The 27,029-nt window shown below is 47.6% G+C and overlaps 2 protein-coding genes across 9 annotated transcripts in view; one reads left to right on the top strand and one right to left on the bottom strand.

Moving 5' to 3' along the window:
• The window catches only part of ZWILCH (zwilch kinetochore protein), a 34,601-nt gene extending 24,299 nt beyond the window's left edge, over positions 1-10,302 (top strand). The window contains exons 15-19 of the mRNA XM_002914263.4: positions 525-661; positions 1,780-1,875; positions 3,395-3,507; positions 6,483-6,597; positions 8,462-10,302. Of these exons, the coding sequence (XP_002914309.2) occupies positions 525-661; positions 1,780-1,875; positions 3,395-3,507; positions 6,483-6,571 (435 nt within the window). The 3' untranslated portion in view covers positions 6,572-6,597; positions 8,462-10,302. The remainder of the gene's footprint in view (positions 1-524; positions 662-1,779; positions 1,876-3,394; positions 3,508-6,482; positions 6,598-8,461) is intronic.
• On the bottom strand, positions 8,463-22,205 carry LCTL (lactase like). Of its 8 annotated transcripts, none has more exons than XM_019794160.2 (14): positions 22,088-22,195; positions 21,387-21,526; positions 20,860-21,023; positions 20,146-20,233; positions 19,778-19,887; positions 18,302-18,430; positions 18,106-18,201; positions 16,502-16,556; positions 16,256-16,417; positions 12,671-12,945; positions 11,815-11,941; positions 11,428-11,627; positions 10,222-10,285; positions 8,463-8,677 (listed from the first exon to the last, which is right to left on the bottom strand). In XM_019794160.2, the coding sequence occupies exons 2-14, from the start codon at positions 21,502-21,504 to the stop codon at positions 8,562-8,564; spliced, it is 1,704 nt and encodes a 567-aa protein (XP_019649719.1). In that variant the 5' UTR covers positions 21,505-21,526; positions 22,088-22,195; the 3' UTR covers positions 8,463-8,561. The 8 variants fall into 8 exon arrangements, with proteins under 8 accessions (XP_019649719.1, XP_034516675.1, XP_034516681.1 ...); XM_034660784.1 differs by having other exon boundaries at positions 21,973-22,093; XM_034660790.1 differs by lacking the exon at positions 21,387-21,526 and having other exon boundaries at positions 22,088-22,205.
• Between the last annotated feature and the right edge of the window lie 4,824 nt (positions 22,206-27,029).

The raw sequence follows: 27,029 nt of genomic DNA, 5'->3' as shown, positions 1-27,029 counted from the left end.
GAAGTAGGATGAGGTCTGAGCATTTTATGAAGCTTGACATACATTGCCAAGTTTCTTTTTTAAAATGGTTGTACCAATTTAGCAATAATAGATGTGAGTGGAAGTTTATCAATACACTGGATTAACTTCTTGGTACTTGTTACCTATTTTTAGGGGTGGACACTTCCATCAGCCCGGCAAGGGTATTGAAGTTAAGAATTATCTTGTGGGTTTGCCAGTCATGCCATCTGGAGAGCTTGGTGGGTGGTATTAGTTACCCACTCAGGCCTCCTTGGTAAGGCAGTTCTCGGATTTGTTTTGACCAGAGAATGTAACAGTTCGCTGAGAACATTCTCAGTAACAACTTCACATATAGTTAGGTCTAAAGAATAATAATATTGAAAGGTGGTAAATTCTCTCTGGCTGCCTCCAGTTTTTTTCCCTGTTAATCAAGCATAGTTGAGGTTTAGCAAGCATAGCACTCTTTGTAAGGATTGTTCTTGTTCTTTAACTCCCTGTTTTGCTTGTACTGTTTTTCATTCCAGGAATATTTCATTACTCCATCAGTAGACGAACAGGAGCAGGTGTATCGTGTTCAAAAACTCCACCATATTCTAGAAATCTTAGTCAGTTGCATGCTTTTCATTAAGCCCCAACACGAGCTCCTCTTTGCTTTGACACAGTGAGTATTGCTGGCTTGTTCCCATCACATAAACGTGTATTCTCTAGTGAGATAGCTGGAGCCCCAGGGTGTGCGGATTTTCTTATCAGTTAGGCTAGAATCTGTACAGCCTGTCTTCACAGTAGCAGAATGGTTTTCAGTCCCTGTCAGAGGAAGGGAAAGCCTTTGGATTCAGGGCTCAGGTTCGACACTTGGCTCTAGCACTTTCTAACTTCCTGAGGAAGTTTCCTTTTGCTGCCTTGTGTGTTTGTTGTTGGGGTTCAGTGATGGCATGTGTATAACGTACCCAACACCTAGTAGGTGCTTCATGACTAGTTTCTTCTCTTTTCTTTCTATCCTTCTACATTGGGGCCAAACTAATCATTGCTAGATCGTCATATGGTAATTGAATGGAAGCAACTATTATTACCAGACCTCTGTCAACAGCACTGCTGTAATTTTAGAGATTCTGCTGATCAGTTTGACTAGAAACAGTTTGGCACGATCCTTTTACGTGGGTTGCTGGTGTCTTAGGTGTATTTGAAGCTTCAATTGGAAATGAGTGAACCATCCGATAGATGGGCTGGGTTTTTCCCCATGGAAGGAAATGTACCACAGCCTTTCCCGAAATCAGAATTTGTCTCAGTTGTATGCAGAAGAGTTTGAAATTGTTGTTTACAGAATCTAAGATTTATTTTCATTAAAGATGAATAGATAAATGAATTAACTCTTTAATTCCCCAGAGTCTGAAAACCATGGAGGCTGTATCGTCTCTCTCTTGCTTCTGTTTTGATTTTCTTTTTCTGATACCTCTTTCTCTCCACTCATGCCTTTACTTTGGCTCAAATTATTTTATATTTGTGAGAAATATGTCTTGTATTGATTTTCAAAAATTGGGGAAAAAATTGAATGAGATTTCCTCTCAGAGTCAAAAATGACCTAACTTTTTGTCAGGGGGAGGATGCGTTATTTTGTTTGTTTACTTTGGTGGCCCTGAAATTATTCTTTTGTTGTTGTTTTGGTTAGTGGTACTGAATGGAAAGTTTCCCTTATGAGCTTTAGATTACCAGAAAGCCTTTATCTCCAAGGGACATTTTTTCCCAAAAGAGGTTATTGTCGTTGGTTTTTGTCTGTTTTAGATCCTGCATAAAATATTACAAGCAAAATCCTCTTGATGAGCAACATGTTTTTCAGCTGCCCGTCAGACCAACTGCTGTAAAAAGCTTATATCAAAGGTCAGCAATTTAATAATTAAATTATACTTTAAGGAGGGGGTGCCTGGGTGGCCGTCTGCCTTTAGCTTGGGTCATGTTCTGAGGGTTCTGAGATCGAGCCCCATGTCTGGTTCCCCGTTCAGTGGGGAGTCTGCTTCTCCCTCTCCCTCTTCTGCCCCTCCCCCTACTTATGCACATGCACTCTTTCTCTCTGTCTCTCAAATAAATAAGTAAAATCTTTAAAAAAAAAATTATACTTTAAGCCTGGCTGTCATTCCTGGGCAGTTTCTGTGTCCTTTCACTGGGGATCTCATGACCAAGAGCTGCTCCACCTCTGAAACCTTAATCATCTCTATCCTGTTCTTTGTCATCTGATGGGAGTTGCCCCTCTTTCTTCTCCCAGACCTTTCTTTTGTCTTTTCTCTTTCTACCCATAGGCCTCTGGTCTTTCATTTTTCTCTCAGTCTGTAATTCCTTCACAGTATACGGCAGAAAATATACCAGAAGGGAAATGACAGACTGGGAAGGAAGTGATCGGGGTAATGATGACAAAGTCAAGGGTATGGCTGTGGAAGTGAGAGGGTTTGGGATTGAGGAAGTGTGGGAACTGTGAGGCTAAGGTGATAGATTGGCCATCCACATGGACTCTGAGGTTGCCTCAAATGATGTTCTGGTCTCCCTGGCTCTTCTGTCTGCATGTAATGTACTTGAAATTTCTCTTCTACTGAAGCCCCTCTGTTTATACCCTCCCTCAGTTTGGTTCCTTCTCAGCCAAACCCTGTCATTCCTTGAAACTGCTCTGGCAGAGGTCTCCAGTGACCTCCTAATTGCCAAATCCAGTGGACAACTTTCCAGTAAAAGAGTGTATTTTAGTCCTTTGTGTCATTAGCTGGCCCACTAATTCTTTCTCCTTATAAGTAAGCACTTACAAGGCTGTTTGGCATTTAACACTATTCCTTTCTTGGACCTGTCCCCTTGCTTCATTTCTGTGACATAGCTTCTGTCTTAATTTTAATTTTTTCTTTCTGGCCCACCACCTCCAAGACCGAGAGTAGATCTCTCTTCAAGTTCTTCCTCTGCCTGCTTCTCATGGGGGTTTTCACCAGAACTCCACCTTCTGCCTCCTTTTCTTCTTACTTTCAGTCTTCCCTGGATGATTGTGTTCATACCGAAGGCCTCGCTTCCTCTGTGCTAATGATGATTTGTAGCTCATATCTCTAGCTCCTGAGCTTTAGGCCATGTTTCTAGACACCTGTTAGATATGAATGCCTGTTGTCAGTGTCTTGTAGGTAGTTCTGACCAAGACCCAAAATTTAGAATTGCTGCCTGTCCATCTCTTCTTCCCCTGTGCCTCTCACATTAGGACTTCGCTAATGAGTATGGAAGAAAGGAAGGGAGGAAGGGAGGCAGGGAGGGAGTGTGGGAAGGAGGAAGGATAGAAGGATGGATGGAAGGAAGGAAAGGAGGGAGGGAGGGAGGAAGGAAGGAAAATAAGATAACTGGGGCTTTTTCCCCCCTTTGATGTGTTTTCTTTCCTTAGTGAGAAGCCACAGAAATGGAAAGTGGAAATTAGTGGTGGTCAGAAGAAGGTGAAAACAGTTTGGCAGCTGAGTGACAGTGCACCTGTAGACCATCTGAGCTTCCACAAACCTGGTAAAGATGGTTTGTCATCTATTCAGATGAATTCTTCCAATGGAAGAGAAACTGAATCTTTACTGGCACAGTATGAGAGCTCTCATGTTCAGTTTTAAGTAATTTTCCTGAACTCTAGGTGTACAACATATTTATTCTGGAAGAAAACCCCGGAAGAGTGCTTTTTCTCATTATCCTGGGTAGAGGAACTTTTGTTCAAAGAGATCAAGCAATAGGGATACAGGTGTGAAAATAGATTATAAGGTTGGGATGCCAAGTCATTCTTCTGTGTACTCTTTCAGTGATGAAATTTCTGCCCTAATGTCTTCTCCAGGGGGCTGGAAGAGGGTTGATACTTCTAATGTTCTATCAAAGATGGTCCGTGTCAGTCAGAGAATGTGTGTGGGCCCCTGGTGTGAGAAGTTGGCTCCAAGTATTTTCCTTAAGCAAGCACCTGCAAAACTATTATCTTCGTGTGTGAGGAGTGCATGATGCTGTCCTCTCGTTTTATAGACCTTAAATGGCTGCATTTCAGATATTGCGATGATTATCCAAAATCAAATTTGATAGTTTTAAGAGAGAATCTGAAAAGATTTCAAAAGCCTATAGTCAGCCACTGCTGGATGTTGAACTGCAGAACTATGCAAATAGTTCTATTTTAGAGATTGGTACCTTGCAAAATTATTTCCAGAAAATGTTTGTTCTTCTCCCCGAAATGTTTTTTGATTTCAAGCATAATGAGAACTTCTCTGTTCATATGGCTGAATGAGACCAAGTCCTAAAGAAACTGAAAAATTTTCCCGAGAACCATCAGTTAAAATCATGCTGTCTTTTCTAAGTGTGATATGAAACCTGAAAGGTATAAAGCTTGAAAATCAACCATATAAAATTAGAAAAATTTCTGCATGACAAAAAATACCGGGGGCAAAACAACAAGTAATGAACTAGGAAAATAAATTTGCAGCTCATGTTCAGAAAAGGGGCTACGTTGCCTAGTATAAAAAGAACTTTCAAATCAGTAAGAAAAATATATTAATAACCGAATAGAAAAATGGGCAAGTAACATGAACAGTTTACCAAAAAGGAAATTCAGATGTCATCTTCAAAACAAAAGGTGCTCAGCCCCACCTATAGTAAGAGAAATGCACTTTTATATTCCAAAGATACCATCCTTAACCTGTCAGATTAGCAAAGACCAAAAAGTTTGGCGTCCCAGTACCGGCAAGGATGTGAACCAGTGATCAGCCTCACACACTGTGTGTTGGGGTGTAAGACTGTACAGATCCGTGGAGAGCGATACCCACCAAAGTTTAAAATACATTTTGTAGACCAGTAGTTTGATTAGTAGGGATTTATTCCATACATAAAGCCAGACATGCGGAAAAAGACCTATGAATGACTGTGGTATTGTTTACAGTAGCAAAAGCCTGGAAAAATATGGAGAATGGAGCATGAGGAAAGATCTGGAAGGATGCGATGAACTTTTAACCTGGAGGTGTGGCATGATGGGGGCAGGGGTTGTTCTCGGCTTTGGGTGAACATTAAAATCATTGAGGGAGCTTTTAAAGTCTTAATACCAAGACCAAGTAAATCAGAACCTCTGAGCTAGTAATGCCTGGACATCAGTGATTTTCAGCATTGTCCGGGTGATTCCGTCGTGTAACTAGTTTGAGAACCACCAGTTTAAGCATTTTGTTTCTCTACATATGTTGTTTCAGTTTGGTTTGTTTTTTTAAAAGTCCTATATTTTATGATTAAAAATGAAGTTTTAAAGCTATGAACATATGTGATACATTTTTGGAAAATGCCGTTTTAAAGTAAGTTTTCTTATATAAAGATTAAACCTGTTTTATGAGGAAATTCATGCAAGATTAAACACCTTTTTTCAATGATGCTGAATAAGTGAAATAGATTAAACATACCTTCTAGAGTCTTTGATGCAGATTACTTAAATAAGAGTGAAAGTTACTTTAGTTACAGTTAAAACAATTTATTGATGCATTATTCCAATGACTCCATCTATGAAAATAAGGAATTTTTTTTTTTTAGATAGGAATTCTTATGAAATCGTATATTTTTGCATGCTTGGAAAAGCACTCATACTCCATTTTGGCTAGAACTTTATAACCTCTTCTCCGCATCTTATGTTCATCTAGAAATTATTCAGTCACTTCCAACCCAAAGACCCACTGGTGAAGGAGGCCCTCACTTGTAAGCATCATGGGCTAGTCAAAGACCCAATTGTAGATATTAAAGCCCAGTTATGATTTATTTTTGCCAAACATCATGTGCATTTCAGAGGTTAGACTTCCTGCCTCATTGGACTGAGCGCTTAGGTCACCTAATAGCTTTTCAAGATGTCTCATGTTGTGATACTATTGAGTAAAACATTGAGATCAAAGGCAGGAAGATTGAGAAGAAGTGTCATGGGGAAGAGAATAATGATTTGGGGTGAACGGGGAGAAGAACAGTGTCCGGGAGAGTGCTGCTCACCCACTGGGCACTCCACAGATGATTGTTGAGAATGGTGAGAATGTGGAAACAAAATGTTGACCCATAAGAACAGGGACATAATTTCATCTAAATGTTAATGGTACCATTTATTTCTTAAATACAGCAGTCTTTAGCAGAGGAAAAAATGCATATGTGTCTGGCCCTAAGATTAGAAATCCCAAGTAGAAATTGTTTTCTGAAACATGTTAAGATTGGAAAAAGCGTTTAACCATAGTGGATGAGGCACAAAGATAAAGCAGTAGGTTCCCAATTTAAAAATATAGAATTTAAAAAAAATCTGCTTTGTATTTTCTTTAATCATGTTTTCAGTACATCAAAGGGTTTACTATTTAAAGGAATCATCCCTACTGGTTTTTGTCTCATAAATTCTAAGTAGAAGACACTTGTCATTCAGATTACCTCTTGATTATTATAAAATTCAGCAGTATATAGTAGAAGGTCTAGCAGCCTGGTAAACAGTTCTGATCTCTGTCTGGTTACAGACGTTTCTGAATTAACACTGAATGGTAGCCTGGAAGAAAGGATGTCCTTCACTAACCTGGTTACCTGCAGCCAGGTGCACTTCAAGTGAAGTCTGCTGATGGAGTCCTCTGTAAGGTAGTATGTTCACTTTGTGTTCCCTCCAAATACTTTGTAATGTATTATCTTATGTTTCAGTTTTTTCTACAACAGAGTTGTTGATTTAATCCATTTGGAATATGGATTATTTTTCAGTAGTCACGCAAGAGGCTAACCAGATATTCTTGAGCAATGCAAGTCTTTAGTTTCCTTTCTATCTTCTGTAGTCAACTTAATAGGTCAGGTTAATCCTAAAACTAGAAAAACAGAAACATTTTTTTGAGTGGTAATGTCTTTGCATTTTAAATCTGTATGTGTGGTAGAGAGTTTGATTTCAAAATATTGATGGGAGAGAAAAACCCTGAACGATTGTCGATTTGACATTGAAAGCAAAGTTCTGTTAAAAACAATTTTACCTCAGCACCCGGAGGTTTTATAACAGCATTATCAACAATAGCCAAACTATGGAAAGAGCTCAAGTGTCCATTGACTGATGAATGAAGAAAGAAGAGGTGGTATCTATATACAATGGAATATTACGCAGCCATCAAAAAGTACAAAGTCTTGCCATTTGCAATGACATGGATGGAGCTAGAGTATATTATGCTAAGTGAAATATGTCAGTCAGAGATGGACAAGTACCATGTGATTTCACTCCTGGAATTTAAGGAAAAAAAAAAAAACCACAACGGATGAGCACATGGGATGGGGGAAAATGGAAGCAAACCATGAGAGACTCTTTTAACGTTAGAGAGCAAACAGGTTTGTTGGAGGGAAGTGGGTGGGGGGTGGGCTAGATGGGTGATGGACATTAAGGAGAGCACTTGCGTTGATCACAGGGTGTTATATCTAAGTGATCAATCACTAAATTTTACTCCTGAAACCAATATTTTACTGTATGTTAATTAACTAGAGTTTAAATAAAAATTTAAAAAGAACAAAACGGTTATACCCCAGCCCAATTGTAGCACTAAAGCCCCAGATGTAAATACCCTTTTTAAAATGTTTGAGATAGTAGTAACCAAGAGAATTAATGCAACAGCATTTTCTACTATCTTACTGTTTTTGTGTTTTAGAAACAGTAGAATCAGGTAATGAGTAAAATGCTTCATATCATTCTTTCTTAAGCTATATTTTATCCCCAAATAAATAGATGTCATTTAATTTTAGCATTTTAGCATCACTAAAGCATGAAGTGGACCTTTATTTTAAAAACCCTGAATATCTAGTTACAGAAGAGATATTACATATGTAATATTTCTTTGTGTATTTCACTGAGGTTGAGTTTAGCGCAAGAAAGTTTATATGTATGTGCTCACTTACTTGGTACCCGCCTAATGTATTTTCCTAGTTGCTTGATAGAATTTAGAACCTGAAGGGATTGTTATCTGTAGATGATTGACTCTGTCCATTGTGCGTAGGACAGTGCTAAGATGACAATTATTTCCACATTAATGTTTCTGGATAGATTTTAATTTTTATTTATTTCTTTGAAGATCTATTTATTCATTTAAGAGGAAAGCATGAGCAGGAGGATGGGCAGAGGGAGAGGGAGACAAGCGAACTCCGTGCTGATTGGGGAGCCCCTGTTGTGGGCCTCGATCATGTTGTGGGCCAGGACCCCGAGATCATGACCTGAGCCAAAATCAAGAGTTGGTTGCCTAATCGATTGAGCCACCCAGGTGCCCCTGGATAGATTTTTATAAGGAAAAAAAAAATTGAGTATCAAAACAGTTTGTGCACTTTGATACTTTTTTTGCCAAGTGAAAATAGATGCAAATAGACAGCAAAATATTAACATTGACTTTGACAGGTGATTTTTATTTCATTTATGCTTATTTTTATTTTCTAATTTTTAAATCCCAGCACAAGACCAAAAAAAAAAATTTTTTTTTTATCACAGAGCCTGAAAACAGAAATATATATAAACCTTCAAAGCAGAGAAAGGAGGAAGAGCCTGAAGATTCTCGAGGAAAGATGAAGCTGCAGTCGGTAGCCCTGTCTCAGCTCTGGCTCCGCAGGAGGAACATCAGGAGAACGGCAGAGATTAGTACACACAGGGTGCAGACTGTAGGTACCACGATCTCCGTCACCATCTGCATGTGGCTTCGCAGAGGCTCTGAAATGGGAGAGAGAACACCACGAATGAGCAGGTCATCATTTCCGCCGGATACAGGCTCATCCTGAAAGATTGCGCTGTGTTGGGAAAAACTTGGCGCGTGGCAACATCAGGCTCTGTAATCATTGTCGCTTGCTCTAAAAGAGAACATGGTGAATTAAATGTTCTTAAAAAAATTACTTGAGGGCTTTTAAAATATTTCACAAAGTATGGGGTAAAGAATGCCTACATTTAATTCTTCTATAGATATTGGAATAAAGTCTAAGTGTATGTTATACTTACCATAAATTCATGTGAGGATATTAACAGGCGTGTTCCACGGTTGCTGTATTTTTCACTGGGGGGTGTTTGTGAAAGAAAAATCCTTGGGAAGCATTTGTAACCTTTCAAAGATGTCATTGTGTAGCTTAAGAGGTGTGGGAGTTCCATACTGAAAGTTTCTTTGGCAGTTCTTGCGTAGTTAAGTAATAATCTTGAAGAGTTGAAAGATAAGCATGTTTCATGTACATGATTATAGTAGTGGACATTTATGTAATTCCCACTTCTGGGTTTTGTGCCTGGCACCCTGGCCACCACGATGATACGGCATGAGGCCCCGCTCCCACACAATTCACCACGATGAATACGGCATGAGGCCCCGCTCCCACACAATTTGCCGCGATGATACGGCATGAGGCCCCGCTCCCACACAATTCGCAGACGCGGCAGTATATTCTACGTCATGTGTCTAGGTGGTAAAATACCATTTATTTTGCTTTAAAGGAATATGCCTCCTTAATATTACCTGGTTATTTAGAGGGGAGCAGGGCACAGTAGTGTATTGGCCTGTAAAAATAGCTGACTTAGAAAAAGAAAAAAGAAAAAAAACAGCTAGATTGGTAGGATTTGTTTCGTCTATTACTTTCCGCCTCTGATACCACATTAAAGATGGGTTTGTTAAAGCAGGAAGTATATTTCTCTGATTGCCCTTAGGGAAAGACAGAATTCAAAGAAACACATGCTGCGTGCTGGCGTTCGGTGACGTGTGGACGCGTCTCTGTTATTCTGCATCTCTGAGCCTTTTCAATCCCATTGCACGAGAAACCTTGCCTTCCGTGAGGTCGGGGACCTTGTTTGGTGTATTGCTGGGCTTAAAACACCCCCTAGCTAAGTTGCTCAATAATTACTTGCTGAATGAGTAAATATAATATCTGGAGTATGCTTTGCCTTTTTTTTTTTTTTTTTTACTTGAATATGGTTGCATTTTTCTGTCCTTCCACAAAGCCCACTGCAACAAAAATAGGTTTATAAACTTGGCTGTATGATTCAGAAAGAATAAAATTAGGGCGGATAAAATATTTCTCTTTTGTGGTAGATTTTTAAAATGTTATTTGAAGTGCTTATAAAACAAATTTGATGTTGTTTCAAAGTGAAGGAAAAAATTCATTTTTAATTGTATGTTTCGGAATGATTGACTTCAGGTAGATCCGCATTTTGAGGTTTTGCTTGTCATATGTATAATTATGTGCCTTAATTATCAAAGGGAAAAATTAAAATATACTCACCTGCAGCAAGCATCTGGTTGTTGATAGAACAAGTTTCCAAGGCTTTGCGGTACCAACTTTCCACCTAATAAAAACCCACCAGATAAGTAATGTCATCTTAGGCTAATTTTTTGCTGTTCCAAATAGCTTTTGAAATAACGTGGGATTAAAAACATTTAAAGCTGCCTGGAATTAAATTAGTTAATTAAATACCTATGTGCATCATTGTGAGGGAGTCAAAATAAAACAAACCAAAACCGGTCTTTATTCTCGCGGAGCTTACAATCTAGGGCTTTTCTAGAAATGCCAAACTGGTGAATGCTTATGAGTCACTGTTTGTTCCTGGTGCCACTGGGCTCATCCTAAAAGCATGTTGGTAAACAAGTGAGATTTATTTTTAGAAATTGTCTTTATTGAGACATTCTAAATTATAATTTTTATTCCCTGCCATCAATAGCAACATAGAGAACGGATAGAAAAATTTATAGGTAACTGAAAATGTTTGGTGTGTTTTAAAGGATTGTTAATATTAAGTTTGATTATTTTTAATTCCATTTTGGAACTCGTGGGAAAAGAAATGAAAGTTATGGTCATTATACACTTAATCTTCCTGTTTCCATATATGTTGAAGAGTTAAGTAGGCAGTATTTGTTTGCATTAAGACGTAACATTTAGAATAACTTTTAACTAGAAGTGTCTACCGACTCTCATAACCTAAAACAAATAGGACTTCTGCATAACTCCAGCTGGCCCTTCATGCTCTGCAAGTTAGGGTTGAATTTAAAGTGAGGACTGAGGGGCGCCTGGGTGGCGCAGCGGTTAAGCGTCTGCCTTCGGCTCAGGGCGTGATCCCGGCGTTATGGGATCGAGCCCCATCAGGCTCCTCTGCTATGAGCCTGCTTCTTCCTCTCCCACTCCCCCTGCTTGTGTTCCCTCTCTCACTGGCTGTCTCTCTCTCTGTCAAATAAATAAATAAAATCTTTAAAAAAAAAAAAAATAAATAAAGTGAGGACTGAATGTTAAGGCGTGTTTACCCCATTCTAAGCAAATGAGCAAAGAGGTGGCACAAGTTAGAGTAAGAGTCAAAGGCCCGTGTTCCCAGGGGCGCCTGGCTGGCTCAGAAGAGCACATGACTCTTGATCTTCAGGGTTGTGAGTTTGAGCCCCGCATTTGGTGTAGAGATTTTTTAAAAAATCTAGAACAAGTAACATCAATAATTAGTCCTACCTCTCTTGAGTTGGGAAACCCATTGGCAGTGATAATCTTCTTGTAATATTGAACTGACGCCTTTGGGTAGCGTGGCTTATTTCTGTTGTTAAATACCACATAGTAGAATCCATATCTATCTGAGTATCCTTTCTCCCATTCAAACTTATCCAACAAAGACCAGGAAGTATACCCTTTTATATTAGCACCATCTTTTATAGCTGCAAAGACATTTTGTTCCGTTTTTAGTATATTTCACTTACTCGGAAAAATAACATTGTGAAGATAATTTTAAATGTATTCATTTATGAGATTCAGAAACAAGCATTTGTTACCAAACAAGCTGTTACCAAATTCTGTCCAAGTTAAGTAGAAAATATGTGAAGACCGTCTTGGTTCGTAGCTCACCTTTTAACATTTCATTTATGTAGCCCTTAAGGTACTGAATTCTCCACTCATCACATAATTGCATACAGTGCAATATTTGAGACGCGCCGTTTTCTGTCACATAGATGGGAGGATTGCCGTATTGAGTCTGAAAGTGAGTCATAGGAATATCTTAAAAACTCTGACTTCCAAGGGGGTTTCTGCGTCCAAGACACATAGGGGAACGGTGGATTCAAGCCTGCCGTATTCGAATCGCGAGTATTTAGCTTTTAGTAGGTGCCAGTTCACACATTTGTTTGGAGGTGAATGTGGACAGGAGCAAGTTCATACAAAAGACATTTCTCAGTGAATCAGCATCATCATAGAGAAAATGTACTTCAGGTCTTGTTCTTTCCCGCATAGTTCATCTCAAGCGAGAAGGGCAGCCCGATAACTAAATGTGGGACGAGAATTTGCAGCTACAGTTCTATACATTGAGACGGTTACTCATGGCGGGCATTAGTCTCTAGAGCCTGTGTATCTAGTAGCCTCTGAAGTAGAGGTGACTGAGCTTCACTTTAAAACATATGCACCTAAGTGGAATTTAAAATTTCAGAAAATGTAGGCACCTGAGCTTAAGCTGTAAGATCATGAATTGAGGTCAGAAATGTTCATTAGGGGCACCTGGGTGGCTCAGTCAGTTGGACTCTTGATTTCAGCAGGGGTCATGGTCTTCTTCAGGTCATGAGAGAAGGCCCCGAGTCGGCTCAGCTGGGAGTCTGCTTGTCCACCTCCCTGTCCTCCCCCAGCGCGTGCTTACTCACACGCTCTCATTCTTTCTGTCTCAAATAGTCTTTAAAGAAAAAAAAATCATCAAATAGCTTAACGTGGTAATCACCTGAGCGAAGTGGAGAAGCCTTCTAAATCCCCATGGCACAGAATAGAGCCACTTAGAACCCAGATCAGGCCAGTTAGGGTCAACCAGTTCTACTAAGTCACGATCATTCTGGTAGCTGGGCCCCTGGCGGGAGGGGTAGTTCCTTTCTGTGATGTACCGAGTAGTAAAATGGCCTAATCCCAAGAAATCAGATGTGCCTTTAATGTAGCCCTTTTCCTGGAGTGAGAACACAGGTAACCTTGACATATCCAGGCCTTGCTCTGCACTCTTTTTCCCTATTGAGAGAGAAAAATCGAATTTAACAAAGTTTGGCTTTCTCACAATCCTTTTTCTGTTAACGTACCATAACGACACTGGCATGTTGACATAAAAATTGTTAACCAGATCCCAGGCTTTGAGATTCGTTTGTATGGAAAACATAACCTTAGCCTTTTGAACTGGAATTTTGACATTTGAATACTACTCAAAATGTTAAAAGTTTATATTGCTTGAAAATTACATTTCCATAGATTACTCGGTGAATGGTATGCAGACAACTTTGTAGCTATATGGAAGGAAGTGGAGTTGGATTCCTGTATTATTATATCAAAAATTAGTAATTTTGGTTGTCTCTGGGAAGAGAAGTGGAAGGCCACTCATGGTGCGGATGGTGGTGTAGGGGGACATACGGTCACGTTCATGCACCGTCGTAGTGTAGGCTGGTACGACTTCCGGGTTGGGAAATTTTGTCCTAGTGTTTAAAATTGTAAAAGGGTGAGTCCTTTCACTGGCCGATTCCATATCTGTTTATCCTGCGTTTTACTCGCACGTGTAAAAGGATGCGTGTACAAGGATCTTCATTGTAGGATAAGTAGCAAAAGATTGGAAACAACCTAAATGTCTTATCAGGAGAGACTGGTTAAATGATTGATATCCATCTGTACAGCAGTGTGTAGTCGTAGGAATGAATGAGGCAGCACTTTATATACCAACATGGAAAGAATGCCAAGATACATGTTTAAATGAAAGATGCAGAGTGTTGCGCAGAGTACACACACGGGGCAGGAGTGTTTCTGCTCACACGTGCACAGCCCATCTCGGGAAGTGTGCTCTCTGCTGGGGAGGATGGGAGCAGCGGGGACAGGGAGGGAGGGAAGCTGGACTTCTCACCTTGTGCTCTCTTGTAATTTAAAAACTTTGAAACATGCATAAAACCTTCGTATAATCTATGCAAAAAAAAAAAGCTTTAAATGAGTAAAGAAAAGTAACATTTGTAGGAGTTGTTCTAAAATATAACCATAAACATGTTTCCAAAGAGGCTATTGGTTCAGATTAACTGAGTGAAAAGCCGTATTATTAAATACTTTAAGATCCTAGCATGTTATTACTTTCAGTGACATTCAGTAACTTGAAAACCACAAGGCATTGTCCCTGGACTGTCTACTACAGTGGCCACTGGCTACATGTGACCATTAGATGATACATCTTTAATTCAGTCACACCAAAGGACTGAATTTTAATTTTTAAAAATTTAAATAGACACAAACGACTACAGGCTATTGTATTGGACGGCGCAGATACAGAACATTTCCATCCTCACCGAAGTTCTGTGGGACAGCACGGGTCTAGAATTACATTGGCTCGTGTATTGCGCTTATGAGACGCCTGAAAGTAATTTGTACAAGACTTCCAGCAGAATGCTTTCAGTGAAGAAAGTATTAACTGCTCAGAGGATCCTTCTTTTCCATGTCGTACCAGGAAAAATTCAGCCCCGTTTGCATTTGAATTACCACAAAATTGGAGTTGGTGGGGTCTGGAATTGGCCTGAAGCCCCAGAACCCTTCTATGACAAATGAGCCATTTGGCTTCTTTAGTGCTGTCCTGCTATGGCTCCTGCCAAGGCCTCTGGGGGTCCTGGGAGGGCATGCCAGGGCAGTGATGGGCTGTGCCTGCAGGGCAGGGCAGGGGCGTGGGCCATGCCCTGAGGGCTTTCCCCCTGGGCATCTTGACATCGTTCTCAGGATTTTGAACCTATGTGTATAGACATGTCACAGAACTGGTTATTGCCCAGAGATTTTTAGAGACTATTTGTCTAATCCTTCGTTTTCAGATGACAAGAATGACACCGAAAGAAGTAAAACGCCTTGCCCAGAGTCACTCGCTGGTTAGAGCAGAGATGGAATTATTACCTTCTGCGCCTATTCCAGGTAAGTCTGATAAATGGTGCTTTAGAAAGGGAATTTGTTGAAATATTGACAGTTCTTCGTCAAACATCCAAAACAGCGTTGTTGCGTGAGATTGTAACCTAGGTCAATGCCACCCGTGTCTCTCTTTATAGGGGAATGCAGACTGCTACCTCTAAGTAAACAGAGCAAATACTTTGATTCCTGTGGCCAGACACTGCTGGTTTCCCACCCTATCAATAGTCCCGTGGCTGTCTTCTTTCTTTCCCTCTTCCTCATCCTCTTTAGAGAGTTCTGGCTCCCCCAGCCTCTGAGGAAGCTCTAGTCCCAGTGGTCTAGGACATTCTAGGGCATGTGACAGTTCCGTCCCTTGAGGACTTCCCTTGAAGGAAAATCAGTTGTGGTTAGAGACTGTTTTCTGGGAAGATTTTTCTTGTTCTTAAAAATGGGTATGACCAGCTATTTCCGTTTTCCTGCCTCTGGGTGTTGATGTGTTAAGATACGATGCCCGGGGGCACCTGGGTGGCTCAGTAGTTAAGTGTCTGCCTTTGGTTCAGGGTGTGATCCCAGGGTCGTGGGATCGAGCCCTGCATCGGGCTCCCTGCTCCGCTGGGAGCCTGCTTCTTCCTCTCCCACTCCCCCTGCTTGTGTTCCCTCTCTCGCTGGCTGTCTCTCTCTCTGTGTTAAATAAATAAATAAAATATTTAAAAATAAATAAATAAATAAAAGATATGCCTGGAGCTGCTGCAGCCATCTTGTGGCCCTAGGGAGTAGTTGATGGGCTGGCTAAAGGTGCCAGAGTGAAAGATGGAATTGGCCTCAGTCCTTAAAGACATCCCTGAAGGTTGGTTTAACTGGCCCTGGATCGCCCTTTCCTGGACTCAGTATCTGAGATGATAAATTCCCTACTTTTCAAGCCATTTTAGTCAGCATTTTCTGATATGTGGCTATTAAAAGCACCCAAACTGATAGAGCCTTGTGAGCTCTATGCGTCTTTATCCTCTTCTGTGACATGTGGAAACCCGAGCTTGGAAAGCATTTCTCAAGTGACAGAACCAACGTGAGAGCTGGCACTGCCTGCAACTGTGCCTTTGACTTCTCTCTCCTACTTCAAGTGAAAGGGAGCGGCATGGGACGAAGGGGACAGGAGAGCAGAACAGAGAAGAGAGCAGCCCAGAGAATAGCTCTGTTTTCCTCTGGCTTCTGAAATTCTCAATCTCCATGTCTGGGGATTTGTCTGGGGGTCGTTCCTCCCCTCTCCCAATTCAAATACACAGTTCTCAGTTCCTTGGGGGCTGGGTTCCCCCTTGAGTGCCTCACCGGAGCCCTGTGTGTTCTTCCAACCCCCTGCTTCTCCATCACCTCACGTGGGCTCAATACTGTCGCTGTGGTGCCTGGAGCTTAAAAATGTGACTTGACTCACTGATCCGGTCCTTCATGACTTGAGGGTAGTCTCCGGCATAGATGGGGTTGGCAAACCAGCCCAGGCAGAACTGGAGGTATCTCTCGGCAGCTTCTATGTCTTTGGGGCTGCTGATGTCCATGGGTTCCCCCCAATCACAGTTTAATGAGATCCCCACCAGACCTTAAAAGAAAAGACAGGGGGGTGGCAGGTGCAAATGGCACCCCCACCAGGGCTGTGTCCTAGCGCATGGGTGGTGGGGCTCACCTCGCTGCTTGCTGCGCCACGTGCTGTTGTAGGAGTGCCAGGCTTGGGCGTGGGCCTGAAAATGGAGGGGTGCGTCAGAGGTGCCTGGCTGGCACGTTTCTCTCCTGCCTTCTCTCCCTCTGTCCTGACGAGAGATCCCATCTGATGGAGGCCCATCTTTTCCCTGAGTCCAGCCTTGATGATCCCCATCCCATGTCTCCCTCCCTCTGGCTGCCAGAGGCACATGTTTTCTTTGTTCTGTAGAGAAACTTGGTCTCTTTCTGGCACAAACACATAAACTACCTCTCGGTGTGATTTCTTGTTCTGAAGACTTTTGCTGAAGTTTCTTGTTTTGTTCCTGCTCGTCTTCTCTAGTAATTAGGCGGAGGTGCTCAAGGAGTTTGGGACATAGCAAAAGCATCTGGAACAGTCTTGAGAATGGGATTCAAAATGTGCCGACCTGCCTTCTCTCCATACTGTCAGTGACCCACTGAGGCCTTCAGAGATCTACCCTTAAACAGTCACAGTTTAAGGGGTGCCTGTGTGGCTCAGTCAGTTGGGCATCTGACTCTTGATTTTGGCTCAGGTCGTGATCTCAGGGTCGTGGGATCAAGTCCCGCATTGGGCTCCCTGCCCAGTGGGGAGTCTGCTTGAGATTCTCTCCCTCTGCTCCTCCCCCTGCTCGCTCACTCTCTCTCAAATAAAGAAATAAATCTTATAAAAATATATGTTCACAGTTAAGAACTCATAAGCCAAATGTAGAAAGGATGAGAAAGTCCTCTCCCTGTCAGGAATTTGAGAGTCTCGTGCGTCACTCACAGGCCCCCTGACTTCTGCTTGATCAGATTGTCCCCCTTCTGCTGAGAGTCCACTGGGGCCGTGCTGTCATGCCTCACATCCCTGCTCCCCAGGCAGCCACGTCCTTGTCTGTGTCCTGCACTGTGACCCAATCCCCTCCCCCCACTCAAGCCTTCCCAGCAGCCTGGGAACTCATGGGTCACCCTGCAGCTTCTCCTGTCTCCGTCCCTTCCGAGCCCGGACCGAGCTTGGCTGCCCCAGAGACCACCTATGCTGCAGCTCTTCCCTCACACCCCATCCCTTGGGCTGGTGGGTGGTGTCGGCCTCGCTCTTTAGCGCTGCTCGCACACTATTGCTCCCTCCACAACCCCAGGTCCTCTGAAGTCCATACCGTGAGACAAACATTCCTAACCCCTTCGTACTGTTGTCCTTCACCAACCCCCAGTTACTACTGCTCATTCATTGACGATTTCAGCCCCTAGTTCACGGTCATCCTGCCCCTCGCTCTTGTCACCATTCCTCACGAGACTGCTTAGACCTGCAGGTGACAAGTGTTCACATGCATGCATTCCATCCCCGTGACTGGATTGTAAGCTCTAGAGAGCAGCCACTGTATGGTCCCGGTGGCGGTGTCCAGCACTGGATGACCAGGCAGCAGCTCTATAGATCCTCATGGAATGCAAGTGAACGGTGCGAAGGTGTGATGGAATATGCTGGAACCACACAGAACTGAGCTCAGGCTCAAACCCCCCGGGGCAGGCTGAACTGACACTGGTCTGTCCCTCCACCCTGAACCCAGCCCTCACTCCCAGAAGGACCCACCTCACCTTAATGATGTGATGTGCTGCCTTGTACAGGCCCGTGCCGTGGAGCTGCAGGCCTGGAGCGTGGCGGCCCGTCTCGTAGCCTTTCTCTGCCATCGTCTACAGGGATGGCACGTGGGGACCACAGCACCCGTGAGAAGGGGTAGGAGCGCTCTGGTCCGGGAAGGGGGGTTTCCCACCTGGACAGGGCCCTGCTTACCCGAGGATCACTGAAGGTGATCCAGTGCTTCACCCGGTCCCCAAAGGCCTCAAAGCACAGATCGGCATAATCACCAAAGTAGCTGACCATGCTCACGTTCTGCCAGCCGCCGTACTTGACCTGGAGCAGCTGCGGACAGGGCGCAGAGAGAGGCAGCTGCCCCGAGGGTCTGTCTCTAGCAAAGACTTTTGGAGTCGATAGGCGCGGTATGTGGGAGAACTAGGGTGATGCCCGGCACAGAGGCTGTTGAGAGCAACGGAGAGCCAAGGAGCGGGTCTTGGGCGCGACAACCAGTGATGAACCATGAGGCAACATCGGTGGGGACAAACTATGTGGCATATACGATCAAGAGGGAGGGAACAGAGAAAGTTCGAGACTCCCATGCTTAAAAGGAATGTGATAGATTGAATATTTAAGAAAACTGGCCAAGGCAGAGAGGTCTGCTGTTGGGAGAAGAGCCTCAACCATACACCCAGAAGACATGCTGTGGGACGTGGAAGCTCCGCCTAGGGTTTTGAGGGCCGTGCAGATGGGAGAAAGGTCAGACGCTCTCTTATGAGGGTGGGTTCTGCCTTCTTCAGTGGAGGACTCTCTCCCAAGCAAAGCCAGCTGCTCGTGAAGGATTTTCCCAAGATTCAGCCTTCCTTTGAGAACGCCTACTGAGCTCTCCCTGGTGGGTTGGAGGGCATGCCAGAGGGCCCGGTGAGTGAAAGCAGTTAATCAGGGGAGAAGCTGGAATGTGGTCTCCAGTTTGTCTCCCTAAAGTCGGCTCTATACCCCCAACCCCAACTTAGAGGCCTCTGGTGGCTCACCCTCCAGAATGATCCCAGTCACCTTAGCTCAGCAGTCAAGGCCTTCCAGGCCTGGCCCCGAGCTGCCCCTCCCACCTCTACCCCTCCTACTCCTGCCTGCTCCCCAAACTCTTCACCCAATCACTTGCCATGCCCCTCTCTGCCCCCTTGCCGTGCTCCCTCCAACCAGAACACCCTTCCACTTCACGCACACCAACCCTTCAAAGCACTGACAGGACCCCGTCCTCTCCCTAGAGAGTTACCTACACGGCCCCTCTCCCAGTAGGCTGTGATCTCCGTGGGGCCTTGCAGAGTGAAGGCCAGAGTTGCTTGACTAGTGATGTCTGACAGTGACCTTGAGATTTAGCAGGAATTGCTGGGGGGCTGTGCTCAGATGATGCTGCTCGAACGCGTTAATTATGCCATGTCATCACATCTTACTCAAAGGAGGTTTCTTTTTAGTTTGACTTGTTTTTAGGCCAAATATTTTGAGAAAACATCAAAATCCACACTTATCACCTGTTACGAACATCAGTGAAATCAGCACGACGTCCCTCCGTGGGTGAGTCAGAGTTCTTGGCTTGGCTCCCATCTCCCGGTCCAGACCCCAGCCTTTGCCCCACCTTGGCAAGCCCCGTCCCCCGTCAGGCGCCATCTGCTGAGCTGAGCCCACCCCCAGCCTCACCTGCGGGAGATCCCAGTGGTGCAAGGTCACGACGGGGGTGATGTTGCTCTTCAGGAGGGCGTCGATAAAGTCGCTGTAGAACTTGATTCCCCGCTTATTCACCTTGTCAGCTGAAGGCAAGATAAAAGGGGCCATGGCCTTCCAAAGTGCAGTGGCCTCTCTGGGACCCGAAGGCGCCCCCAGCCCGCCCGGTCCCGGGTCTGAGGGAAGGTGTGGGTGCCTGGCTGCCTGCAGAACTGGGAGGGCTGCTGCCAGGGAAGCCATGTCCCAGGGCTGCTCTCCCTCCCCAGCATTCTGTGGTGTCCCCGCAAAGCCGACACAGCCAAAAGGGACCACGCTTGGGCTTGGGAAGGGCTGCCCCGTCTCACCTCGGACACCGGTGGGTAGGAGCCGAGGCCAAGACAGGGAGAATCGGTAGTGGCTCACGTGCAGCTCCCTGAGCAGGACGATGTCCTCCTGTGCAGACAGGTGGGAGGCAGGGCAGGGTCACCTAGGGCTCTGCGGGGGGGGGGGGTCCCGCTGGGGTCCCAGGCCACTGCTCACTCCTGTCCCTAGCTCCTCATCTACACAACAGGTGTGAAAGCACCTGCCCCGCTTTCTCCGGCCAAGAGTCAAATACATGCAGGATGGGGGGGGGCTTTGAGATCTCCATCGGGGGGTTCCTAGTAAAACTAGGGGATGAATCCTCCAAGAAGTCAGCCCAGAGAAGAAAAGTGGGTCCCGAACAGAGGGACTTCCTCCACAGGGGCCAATTCACAAGCAGAGACCAAGGGTTCAGGCCCGTGACTTATAAACCCCGGGGTCATGGTATCAGCCGCTCAGCTGCCTGTCACTTGGATGCAGGCCCTGGTTCAGGTGGGGCCCTGCTTTCCTTTCCTCCAACATTCACTCTCCCGCCTCCTGCACACACACCCCAGCCCACCAGTCTCCAGTCCCCAACGGCCCCCCCTTTTTCCTGCAGTGGGATAAGCAGTGCTTAGCAGAGCACTAGATTGACACTGTCCCCCAAGCCCCCCTCATAAGTCACTGTCCACCTCAGCCAGGTGTGTCCTTACCCCCCCACACACACACATGTCACTCACCTGCACCTTGTAGTACCCATCACAAGCCACGTCTGCTGTCTCGTCCCCAAGCACTCTTCCCTTCCCACTGTGAGTGAAGGCGTCCCAGATGCTGGGCCCTTTCCCGTCCTGGTCCCAGGCTCCCTCCGTCTGGAAGGCAGAACTGCCTACACCCCAGGAGAAGCCTGCAAGTAGAGACCCCAAGCTGGGCCGCAGGCCTCCTCCCACTCCCCTCCTGGGCCCCAGGGCAGGCCCCCTCCCCACGGTCTGCCTCTGTCTCCCTAGGAGTGGGACCCTGTGGGGCAGGGCGGGGGTGGACCTAACACATTTAAAACAGTCATTTGCACGACTTTAGTTCTGATTAACATTCACTCTAGAGTAAGTTTTTAAAAAATCTATTAGGAACATCTTCTATTTTCGAACAACTATGTGGAGTTATTTTTCCCATCCTACCTGTCAGGAAACTAAAACACCAAAGTCTTTGGCAAGCCAGCCAAGGTGGGCAAACTGACATACAGACGGACAGACCAACAAAAGAATGGACATACCAAGTGGGAAGGTTCCATAGTAGAAGGAGGCCTCTTCTGGGGATCCCTTCCTGGTGGCCCCCAGCCTGGACACCAGCAGTAGCACCCACCAAAGTGCGACAACCCGCACTGGCTTCATGGCACCCGGCCCTCCCCCATTCCTGGAAAAGCACACTTGACAGGTGGAGGCCCATGCAGCCAGGGCTGGGGGTTGGATCCCAGCTCGGGGGCAAAGGCCAGGAGGGGAGGAGGAGGGGGGCAGATGGGGGTGCTTTATCGAGAGCAGCGCTGGCTCACTCAGGGCAGCTGGTCCATTGCTCCGCTGGGAGCCACCAGCAGAGGCCGAGGCTGAGCACCAGGTATAGTTAAGGAGGAGAGGAACACGGGGCTTGGGGGGCTCCGGGTCTGATGAGCCAGGCTCCAGACCACCCTGCTCCCTGTCTGAGGGGGGATACCCGGCCCATACCCTGTGAGAGTCCCTGATCGCATGGGGAAACCACTTCTGCCTTAGGGAAGCTCCAGTTGAAGGGGAGGGGGGTCCAAGACAGCCCATAGACCCCCTGAAGCACCCCACCTATGCACTGTGGGGGGGTGTGGGGGGACAGACCTCTCCCCAAGCCGGGGATCATGAGCAGGGTTGCCATCCCAGGGCCTCCGGTCCTGAGGGTCAGGACGATGCCTCCCACGGGGATCCCCTCTGTGGTACAGCCAAGCCGGATTACCTGGGATCGTCCTGTGTCCCAGACACCCCCAGAGTAGCAGTGGCAGCCAGAGCGCTCTCACACTGACCGCAGGCCTGTGCTGCCCGAGAGCAGAGCGCACAGCGCAGCGAAGGCTCTGGTTGAGGGTGTGGTCAGTGGCCTAACCTCCCCCTACAAAGAGCTTCAATAGCCCCATTCAGTGGGGAGGGCAGGAATGCTGAGCTGGCCAGTGGGGCCTGAGTCAGCTGCAGGGGCAGCTTGGCCCTGGGCCCTGGGGCATCCTGTCAGCCCCCTGTGAGGGCAGAGGGGCAGAGACCTGGGCCCCCAGCCCCTTCTGGGCCTGATGTGCCCCGTTCTGCACACCTTAGCCTGGGAAGCTGGAGGTGGGGCTGGCCGGGTGGGGAGCAGCATTTGCAGACGCCTCTCCTTGTGTCCACCTGTCCGTGCAGCCAGAGAAAACTCACAGCAGAAGGCGAAGTCGGTTTTTCCACCTTACCTTCTTTGTTTGGACCCTTCATTCATTCCTTTCCTCACTCACTCAACCAGGATTCCCTGCTGGAACACCCTCCCGGGAGACTCAGCCCCTGTGGCTTCCCATCGTGGCTCCCCAGGTCCCCCGTGGGACTCCCTTCACCCCATTCACCTCCAGCTCCCCTGCCTGTACGGAGCCTCACTGGGGCTCTCTCAGCTGGGTGCCCCTTTGCCCTCAGTGGTTGATTAATCTCTTTCTGCCAGAGTGGAATGGGACTTGTCCTGTGCCCTCCAGGGGCTTGAGGTCTGGTGGGGGAGGAAGGCAGGGGTTGGGGGGAGGGAAAGTGGTTCTAAACACTGTACGGCAGGGGTGGAGTGGGGTGTGGGGATCACGAACGACTCTGCTGGAAGGATGGACGGGACACTAGAGGCTCAGGGAGGTGGGACTGGCTTCACGAGGGAGGGGACATTGGATATGACATGTGAAGGCCGCGGAGATGTTGGCTAGGTGGCGTGGAGCTGGGAAGGTGTGGGAACTGACAATGGAAACAGCCTGAGCAAAGGCCCTGAGATGTGTTTGGGGAACTGTTTGCACCAGGGCTGGTGCCTGCCTCACCAGGCTCCGGGCTCTGGGGACTCTGCTCTCTGGGCTGAGGTAGGCAGGATATATAAAACTTTAAGAGCTGATGTCATCTCTGAAAAATGCTCCCTTCCTGCAGAGCCAGGGGCCCAGTGTTTGTGTTGGAGGGGATGGTCAGCCTGGCATGGCCGGGGCTGCTTGGGGGCTGTCTGTCTCTACTGTCCTATTCCTGTTCCCTCTCCTTCCACCAGCTCTGAGCCTGGCTCTGGCTGGAAGCACCTGGGTCTCACAGCTGGCTGACTCTCTATCACCTCCCTCCCCATCCAGTCCAGGGCTGCTTGGGTCCAGCCTGAGGCCTGCAGCAACCAGGGCAGGACCCTACCTTTGGGTCTGAGGTTGAAAGGCCAGGCTGAAAAGCAGGTGTGCTGGAGGGCAGGTGGCCATTGGGCCCTTATAGCTCCTTCTTTCTCTCCCTGCAAGGGGCTGCAGAGCTGGGGGCCCTCTGCCAGCAGCCCCTGCAGGATCCAGCATGCAGCCCAAGTTCTGTGGCTTTTAGGAAGGGACTTAGTAAAGGCTGGGCAGCCCGGTGGGTGCCGGGCACTCGGGTCTGCGTGCGGGACAGGCCTAGCTCAGCCTGCTGTGTAGGGCTGGGCAGCACCAGTGGGTGCCGGGCACTCAGGTCTGCGTGCGGGACAGGCCTAGCTCAGCCTGCTCTGTAGGGCTGGGCAGCACTGTGGGTGCCGGGCACTCGGGTCTGCGTGCGGGACAGGCCTAGCTCAGCCTGCTGTGTAGGGCTGGGCAGCACTGTGGGTGCCAGGCACTCAGGTCTGCGTGCGGGACAGGCCTAGCTCAGCCTGCTCTGTAGGGCTGGGCAGCACGGTGGGTGCCGGGCACTCGGGTCTGCGTGCGGGACAGGCCTAGCTCAGCCTGCTGTGTAGGGCTGGGCAGCACCAGTGGGTGCCGGGCACTCAGGTCTGCGTGCGGGACAGGCCTAGCTCAGCCTGCTCTGTAGGGCTGGGCAGCACTGTGGGTGCCGGGCACTCGGGTCTGCGTGCGGGACAGGCCTAGCTCAGCCTGCTGTGTAGGGCTGGGCAGCACTGTGGGTGCCGGGCACTCGGGTCTGCACGTGGGACAGGCCTAGCTCAGCCTGCTGTGTAGGGCTGGGCAGCACTGGTGGGTGCCGGGCACTCGGGTCTGCACGTGGGACAGGCCTAGCTCAGCCTGCCTGTGTAGGGCTGGGCAGCACTGTGGGTGCTGGGCACTCGGGTCTGCGTGCGGGACAGGCCTAGCTCAGCCTGCTCTTAGCTCAGGAGCCTTCAGAGCTACCGGAGGGGCTGGAGTGGGAAAGATGCTGGGGATTCAGGAAAAGAGATTCCTGCCTCCACGTAGCCAAGAAGGAGCGGTGGAATCCAGTGACGGTGACTTTCTCTCTCTGGGACCGAGGCTCCCTATCTAGAAAATGCGAGCAGTTCTCTCAGGGTCCCCTGGCTGCACCGCAGGGCCTAGCAATGCTCTTCCCTGGCCATAGGAGCTAGTTTTCCTCTCTCCAGAGGGGTCTCTAGGCTCCATCCACCACCACCCCCAGCCCTGCAACGCAACTCAGCCCTGTCCGGCCCTGACCTGAGGGGACCAGTCCCAGGAGACAGGGTTCGGTCCTGGCGTGCTGTGTGACATTGGGCCACCCATTGCCCCTCTCTGGGCTTTTGTTTCCTCCCCTGTAAAAACTAAGGAGGCTGGCTACTAGTTGTCTGGCCTTCCTTAGCTCTGAGGTTCTAGTAAAGAGGTGACAGGCCGTTTTTAGGTTGTCTTGGTCTGGGTTTTGTAGGGGGCAGGGAAGCTGGTCAGAGCAGTGCTGAAGATGCTGGGATGGAGGTGAGGGGTTTGCAGGGATGACGGGAGCACATCAGGAGGTTGTGTATGTGTGTGTGTCCATCCAGGGAATGTTGGGAAAACGGTATAAATCTATACCTCATGGTATAGATCTGTCCGGGGGAGCAGGTGCATGGGGCCAGGATGGGGTGCTTGGCTTGTAAGGAGCACTCTGGGCCCGAGTCAGACTTTCTTCTGCGGCTGCAACAGGGGCAAGTTGTCTGTGACAGGCCTCTGGGGCAGGGGGTGGGGAGGAGGGTAGAAGGGATGGGGTGAGCGGCTTGTGGAGCAGAAGAGGGCAGTGGTTCGGCTCGAAGACTCTGGAGTCAAACATAACTTGGCTTCCCAGCTCAGCATCTGGCAGCTGAGTGTTACGCACACGTCCCTGAACCTCTCTGAGCCATTTTTCATGTATAAATGGGGATGACGCTTCCTAGCATCACTTAGACATTAAATGACACGAGAGATGTAGGTGCTTCCTGCGGGGCCTGGCAGAGAGAAAGTCCCCAGTAAATGATCCTGTCATCAACGCCACCACGCTCTCAAGGCTGAACCCCATGTACAGGGGTGTTCTGGGTGAGGCACAGCGCCCGATGGTCTGACGAGGGGTCTCTGTGATCTGAGGGCCTCGTTTGTTTGGGAGCTGCCCCAATCCTGCCATGCCGTGGGCTCTGCCGGAGCCAGGCCCCTCTGTCCCTGCTGAAGGGGAGCTCTGCGTCCTAGAACCCTGATCTCTGCCCCAGGGTCTGCGGACTTGGAGGGCGGCTGCTAGCTCGGGCCCTGGGAACAAAACGTAGGGCCTTTTCCCTTCCGGGTATGGATGGTAGCTTCCATAGTCCGCTTCACTTCTCAGAGTGCCCAAACTTTCATTATAAAAGTGTTCAAACACGCAGGAAAGTTGGGGAATTGCACATTTCACACCATGCGTCCGCCGAATGTCCACTGAGACTCTATTTTACTCTGCTTTGCTTTATCACGACCTCTTCTCCGCCCGCCTGCCCGCCCGCCAGCCACTTGGCTTCTCCCATGCCTTTCCCAGTAAGGTACAGATGCTGGGTCACCGCACCCCTAAACACTTCACAGGAGTCTCACCAACTGTATTTGTTTGGGGCTCTTTTCTCTTCGAGGCAAAATCACCCAGTGAAATGCATGCATCTCATGTGCACTATTCAGTGAGTTTTGACAAAAGTGGTCACGTATCGCCAAACCGCTACGTCCGACTCTGAGTCACACTGCATCTTTCAGAGGACTTCTGGGGGAAATTCCTGCAGGTCTGAAGAGCAGGAATCCATGCCTTGCTTCCCGCTGCGCTCCGACCACCTGGAAACGCTGAGGTCCCTCTGGGGCCTGCCTCAGCCTGTGCCCAGACCCTGACTGATGCATTTCTGTGTCATCTCACTCTCCCTTCCCCCTCATCTCCCGGCCTGTTATTTTTAAATCCTGAGGTATCTACAACTCTACAAGCTGGTTCTCAAATCCTTTTTTTGGAACAAGACTGAAGGAGTGCTGCATAAATAATCATGTTGGAATCTTCGGGAGATTTCAATGGTTTGTGGTGTCCAAATATGTGAAACTGGGGCTCTTCCAGGACGTCTGGAATGAATTGACACTCTGTCCACAGAGCATGGGTCTGTGTGTATAGTGTGCATGTGCACACACGCATGCACGCACACACACACACACACACACACGCATGAATACTCTTCGTGGTCCAGACATTGGCACTGGCTGTGAAACCGCCAATTCTAAACCAGAGGAGCCCACTCAGCAGTGGCCTTGCTGCCCAGGACCCTTGCAGGGCAGATGTTGGGGAGGGGCTGGCCTCGGTTGGCTGGAGGCCAGCCCCTGTGAACAAGGCTGATGATGGTGACTGTTCTGGAATCAGGCTGCCCCGTGGGCCCGCTTCCCCACCCGAGAGCTCTTTGGTCTGAGCTCATATGCTGATGGCTTCCCGGGTCCTGCCTGGCGTTTTCTCCCCTAGCTCCACTCCTGGGGGACCCCCTGGGCCAGCTGCTGAAGACCCCAGCTGAGCAGGTTCCAGTT

The sequence above is a fragment of the Ailuropoda melanoleuca genome, chromosome 5 (assembly GCF_002007445.2).
Source record: "Ailuropoda melanoleuca isolate Jingjing chromosome 5, ASM200744v2, whole genome shotgun sequence".
Lineage (NCBI taxonomy): Eukaryota > Metazoa > Chordata > Mammalia > Carnivora > Ursidae > Ailuropoda > Ailuropoda melanoleuca.
This window is presented reverse-complemented; position numbering and strand designations above follow the sequence as displayed.